Source organism: Rana temporaria (genome assembly GCF_905171775.1).
Source record: "Rana temporaria chromosome 2 unlocalized genomic scaffold, aRanTem1.1 chr2e, whole genome shotgun sequence".
NCBI lineage: Eukaryota > Metazoa > Chordata > Amphibia > Anura > Ranidae > Rana > Rana temporaria.
Window position 1 is genome coordinate 251,279 of NW_024404410.1, and position 6,827 is coordinate 258,105.

Genomic DNA, 6,827 nt, shown 5'->3' on the forward strand with positions numbered 1-6,827 from the left:
GACGCATGCGTGGAATTCCTTATATGACAGCGTCGCGCCCGTCGCCGCGTCATAATAGCGGCGACGGCGCGACACGTCATCGGCAGAGGATTTCAGCGCGGATTTCAATGCGATGGTGTGTACACGCCATCGCATTGAAATCTTCTGAAATCCTCAAAAGGATTTATCCGCGGATACGGTCCGCTGGACCGTATCTGCAGATAAATCCTCTCGTGTGTATGGGGCCTCAGTCTAAGCCGTCGTATCTTGGCGCCTGATTCAAAGAATCAGATACCCCAGAATTTGTATAAGATATGACCAGCGTAAGTCTCCTACGCCGTCGTATCTTAACTGCATATTTACGCTGGCCGCTAGGGGCGTGTACGCTGATTTACGCCTAGAAATATTTAAATCAGCTAGATACGCCAATTCACAAACGTACGCCCGGCCGTCAAATTACAGATACACCGTTTACGTTAGGATTTTCCCGGCGTAAAGTTACCCCTGCTATATGAGGCGTAGATGAGGCGTACCAATGTTAAGTATGGACGTCGGAATAGCGTAAAATTTTTCACGTTTTACTTCGTTTGCGTAAGTCGTTCGCGAATAGGGCTGGGTGTCATTTACATTCACGTCAAAAGCATTGGCTTCTTGTGGGTTAATTTGGAGCATGCACACTGGGATCCTTTCACGGACGGCGCATGCGCCATTCGTAAAAAGCGTCATTTAAGTGGGGTCACAATAAATTTACATAACACACGCCCACATCTTCCACATTTGAATTAGGCGGGCTTACGCCAGCCTATTTACGCTATGCCGCAGCAACTTTGGTTTGAGAATACTGCACTTGCCTGTCAAAGTTGCGGAGGCGTAAAGTAAATAGGATACGTTAAGCCCGCACAAAGATGCACGCTTCTACGTAAATCCGGGCCTATAACTTTTGTGCAAACCAATCAATATACGCTTATTGGAAATGTTTTTACCAAAAATATAAAGAAGAATGCATATTGTTTTTTACATTTTTTATTGGATTTATTATAGCAGAAAGTACATTTTTTATATAAAAAACAAACTCTAAATAAAAGAAAAAACACACAAAACTAATTTTAAAGCCCCCAGTTCCCACATACATGCACATCATGCAAATGGCAGCTTCAGGTGCGGTTATGTAGGAAAACAACAATCACACCACACATATCGCTGCACACACCAGAGGGAGAGGAATGACTCTAGGGACATCATTCATGGAGAACTTCTTATGCCGCGTACACACCACCGTTTTTCATGGCAGTGAAAGAAACAACATAAGCAATGTATAAAATTATTATAAAAACTATAGTAGTAACTAATGGCTTAAGGAGCAAACCCACCATATTACTCAACCAAGTTCCAACTCAACCCATCCAAGAAAATGGACCCCACTTCCTCCCCCCAGGTGCCGGTTGGATCTCCTTTACCTTGTGTAGATATCTCCTTCTGAGATCCTCATGATAAATGTACAACACTCTCTATGCGACACCGGTGCCACATAGAATGTCAGGTACCACCATGTCAGGGACCAAAATGTCAGGGACCACCAGTGCAGAGCAGGATTATTATCAGTAATTACTTATATATAGACAGCAGGGATCTCCCGCGGTGTCCGATATTGTTATATGAGAACGCCGAGCGCTGATGCCCTGCCAACCCTGTTATTATGATTGACAGTGCAGTGTTCTTATTATGGTGGGGAGGGACATGAGCATTGGTGATCGTGTATACTATACCTGACACAGTGTGACATCCCTGCTGTGTCATACAATTACTGATGATAATCCCGCTCTGCACAGAGATAGCAGGCGGGCAGGGGCGGCGGTAGTGTGGTGCGAGGGGGGGAGGGGATAGAGTGAAGGGGGATGGAGTGGGGGTGAAGTGGAGAGGCGGTGACTGGCAGGAGCAGAGGAGGATGAGGGAGGATAGAGGAGAAGGAGGACACCTCCTCCATGAGCGGCACAGACTGGGGGCTGTGAGAGCCCCTCCGCCCACAACATGTCTGCTTCCTCCTGCTCGGCTTTCAGAGGACTACAAGGGGGCGTGTCAGACCGCTGGCTGAGCTCAGGAGAGGGATAGCAGCCAGCGGACTTACAAACAGGAAATCAGCAGGCAATAACGTTTTTTCAGCAAGTTCAGTAGCCCATTACAGAGGAACTACAGAGCTCAGAAGAACATGGATGGCAAAGTGGGTGAATGTAGGAGATCAGCAACAAGGACATGGAAACAAAATTTGTCCGGAGTTCTGCTTTAAGGTTTAAACCACCATATGAATTAAAACTGACAGTTGTAAGAACCCCCGGCAGTGTTATATGGTGTTTCCCATCCCCCTCCAACTGCTATTTTTGACAAATAACTTGGCCTTCTACAGGAAGTAGAAGAAAACAGATCTACTGGGAGGGTCAACAGGTAATAAAAATGTTACAAGGGGAAACTCGGAAAAACAAAAACATCTACGCGAATATCAGATTGCACCATTTATGGAATTAGTTACACTTTAGTGCCAACATCATAACATTTCCAGGGATAAGAAGTGTTCTTTACAAACTTTACCCCAAAAAGAGATCTGTCCAATCACAGTCATTAAAGTGAACCCCATTCAGAGGAATTTCAGCCTCCTAGTGAAAGTATGAGTACTGTTGAATGAATCCCATAAACAGCAGCAACTCAGTGTTGGAAGTCCTACACCAGCTTGGGAAGTTGCTTTCTCACTGAACAGAGACGTCTCCCTGGCTGGTGTCCCAACTACAGACCTGCCTGTAAAGCTGTCATCTATGAGAGGAGAGGAAACACGGAAAGGAAGCATTGATGGTGAAGAGGGAGGTGGGACATGTAATGGGAGGTGTGGACAAGGTGGGCTTAGCTGGGGCCCTCAAGCCTGGCTGATGAAGTATCAACAGTCAGAAGAATTTGGAATGAGCTTTCATAATTTGGAAGGTTCGGCAAGATGCCACTTGACCACTAGTCTTTGTACGGCGGCAGTGTTGGTCATGTATTAGCTCAGGATCTGTCAATGAAGAAAACATTTGGGAACACAGCTCAGTTAGTGAATGATGAAATACATTACATGTTCAGACAAAGCTCCATGAATAAAAGGTAAAATATTTGCAGACCTTCTAATGCTGCGTACCCACGATCGGTTTGTCTGATGGACCGTTTTCATCAGACTAAACCAATCGCGTGTGGGCTCTATCGGTTATTTATCCATCGGAACTTGTTTTAAAATTATATGATGAAAGAAAAACCTATAGAAAAAAAAGGATCGTCTGTGGGCACGTCCATCGGTCAAAAATCCATGCATGCTCAGAATCAAATCGACGCATGCTTGGAAGCATTGAACTACATTTTTTTCAGCACGTCATTGTGTTTTACATCACCGCGTTTTGACACAATCGTTTTTTTAAATGATGGTGTGTAGGCACGACTGATCATCAATCAGCTTCATCGGATAACTGATGGAAAAATCCATCAGACCGTTTTCATCGAATGGACCGATCGTGTGTACAGGGCATAAGTGTGTCTGATAGAGATAAGAACTAAACTCAAAGCCTCCAATCATTACATTCCAGTTTGCTCACAAATTTTAGTTACTTTTTTTAAGTAGCATTTTATCTTTTCACTTCTTCCCTAGCTTGTGGGATAACATTGGGGCTGTGAAACTAATTGGATGCCCACAACTCCTTTGATATCCCTTATTTCAGAGTTTCCTCTCTGCAGCTGAAGCTTGTAAATCCTCTGGTGATAGATGATGCCGACATTAACTGTAAAAGCTTTGTCACATTCAGAGCATTAAAATGGCTTCTCTCCAGTGTGAATCCTCTGGTGTGTGATAAGATTTGACTTCTGTGTAAAAGCTTTGCCACATTCAGAACACTGATATGGTTTCTCTTCAGTGTGAATCCTCTGGTGTGCCATAAGGGTTGGCTTATGTGAAAAAGCTTTGTCACATTCAGAACACTGATATGGTTTCTCTCCAGTGTGAATCCTCTGGTGTCTGATAAGATTTGACTTCTGTGTAAAAGCTTTGCCACATTCAGAACACTGATATGGTTTATCTTCAGTGTGAATCCTCTGGTGTGTCATAAGGGTTGACTTCTGTGTAAAAGCTTTGCCACATTCAGAACACTGATATGGTTTATCTTCAATGTGAATCCTCTGGTGTGTCATAAGGTATGACTTCTGTTTAAAATCTTTGCCACATTCAGAACACTGATATGGTTTCTTTCCAGTGTAAATCCTCTGGTGTGTCATAAGGTTTGACTTATGTGTAAAAGCTTTGCCACATTCAGAACATTGATATGGTTTCTCTTCAGTGTGAATCCTCTGGTGTATCATAAGGTGTGACTTATGTGTAAAAGCTTTGCCACATTCAGAACACTGATATGGTTTATCTCCAGTGTGAATCCTCTGGTGTGTCATAAGGTTTGACTTATGTGTAAAAGCTTTGCCACATTCAGAACATTGATATGGTTTCTCTTCAGTGTGAATCCTCTGGTGTATCATAAGGTGTGACTTATGTGTAAAAGCTTTGCCACATTCAGAACACTGATATGGTTTATCTCCAGTGTGAATCCTCTGGTGTGTCATAAGGTTTGACTTATGTGTAAAAGCTTTGCCACATTCAGAACATTGATATGGTTTCTCTTCAGTGTGAATCCTCTGGTGTGTCATAAGGTTTGACTTAAGTGTAAAAGCTTTGCCACATTCAGAACACTGATATGGCTTCTCTCCAGTGTGAACCCTCTGGTGTATGATAAGATGTGACTTCGATGTAAAAGCTTTGTCACATTCAGAACATTGATACAGCTTCTCTCCAGTGTGAACCTTCTGGTGTGTGATACGTTTTGCCTCCATTGTAAATCTTTATAACATTCCAAACAAGAAATATTTTCTGAAATGACTTCTCTTATATATACATGGGTTGGACTTTACTGTAAAGCCATTGTCACTTCCAGAACACTGAAATGACTTCTCTCTTGTTGTCCTCTGAGGCGGGATCGATGTTGAAGAGGATTCAGAACAACATTTAGAACACGGATATGACTTGTGTCCTGTGTGAATCCTCCAGTGAATTGTGATAAAGACTTTCAGTGACTTCAGACACCCATATGGCTTCACTTCCCATGTGACTTTGTTGTATTGATGAAGACCAACATGATAAAAAACTTGATTCCTCAATCCACCTGTACAGAAAAAAAAAAAAAAGTCAGAATTCTATAAAAAAGGGCTAAATAAAGTTGTTTTCTTTTTTAACATTCATTATTAAATGTATCTAATATATAGAAACAATGGGGCAGATCCACAAAGAAATTACGCTGGCGTATTTATTGATACGCCGCGTAATTTCAAATTTTGCGCGTCGTATCTTTGTTTTGTATCCTCAAAACAAGATACAACGGCATCTCGGCTAGATCCGACAGTACGCCGTCGGATCTAAGCTGAAATTTTTCGGTGGCCGCTAGGAGGCGTTTCCGTCGAATTTCGCGTTGAGTATGCAAATTAGCTATTTACGGCGATCCACGAACGTACGACCGGCCAGCGCATTTTGTTTACGTCGTTTGCGTTCATCTTTTTCCGGCGTATAGTTAAAGCTGCTGTTATGAGGCGTACTCATTGTTAAGTACGGCCGTCGTTCCCGCGTACAGTTTTGAATTTTTTACATTGTTTGCATAAGTCGTTCGCGAATAGGGATTTGCGTAGAATGACGTCACCATCGTGAGCATGGGCTTGTTCCTGGTTAATTTCGAGCATGCGCACTGGGATACCCCCACGGACGGCGCATGCGCAGTTAAAAAAAACGTTGTATACGTCGGGTCACGCCGTATTTACATAAAACACACCCCCATTACATCCATTTGAATTCCGCGCCATTACGCCGCCAAAGATACACTACACCACTGTAACTTACGGCGCAAATTCGTTGAGGATTCGAAAAAAAAAGATAAGTTACGGCGGAGTAGTGTATCTTAGATACGCTGCGCCCGGCGCAAAGGTACGTGGATCTGCCCCAATATATACAATATTATTTTACCGAGGACAATATATTATTCCCATTGGCTGATAAAATGTACATTTTATTACAATTTCCAGCGGGAGAATCTCATTCAGAGAAATGTTCTGCATAGTGACAGAGGAATGTTCTTGGGTTCAGATTTGTGGGGACTTTAGGCAAGACGTCTAAAAATCCCATAAAATTGCAGATTTAAATGCAAAACTCATTGAAATCAACAGGAGGCAAATCTTGAAAATCAATTCTCTGCATTTTCAAAGCGATTAATTATTCCTAATGATCTTCCTCGCCCTTCAGAGATGTGGTGAGATCTTCCTTCCCTTTGATCTCAGTAACCCTGGAAATCCACAGAGACATTTCAGTGGGATAGAAGATCTCACCACGTTTATAAGGTGAATGAGTAGTGATATTTTATATAAAGCTTTAGAAAGGAGGGTCATGTGTAGAGGAAAAGCTGAAGAGTCATCTCTCAGGTGTATTCTGGGTAGATGTTTGGTAAGTCTTTAAATTTCTCTCCACAAAGGGAACAGCAGATATTCTATATATATATACACACTCCACTCTAAAAAAAAAAGTTCTGGAGCTTTTTTGGGGTGATTGTTGCACATAGGGCAGCCCAGTCCAATGAATGGTCTACCCTATGCGTGACGAGTGAAAATGCTTCAGAATGCGAAAAAACCTCATGGGGGGAATGCAAGTTCCCACTACGCAGAGATATGAATGCGGCTTGACAGCTGAGTGACTCCATCACCTCCATCCTATGTACTTATATAAAGCTGGCCATATACTATGCAATCTGATTGTACAA

At 42.6% G+C, this 6,827-nt stretch overlaps 1 protein-coding gene across 1 annotated transcript in view; it reads right to left on the reverse strand.

The window, feature by feature from the left end:
- Nucleotides 1-5,208, reverse strand: part of LOC120921558 (zinc finger protein 850-like) — a 47,336-nt gene extending 42,128 nt beyond the window's left edge. The window contains 1 exon segment of the mRNA XM_040334059.1: nt 3,772-5,208. Coding sequence (XP_040189993.1) covers nt 3,772-4,863 — 1,092 coding nt within the window. The 5' untranslated portion in view covers nt 4,864-5,208.
- Between the last annotated feature and the right edge of the window lie 1,619 nt (nt 5,209-6,827).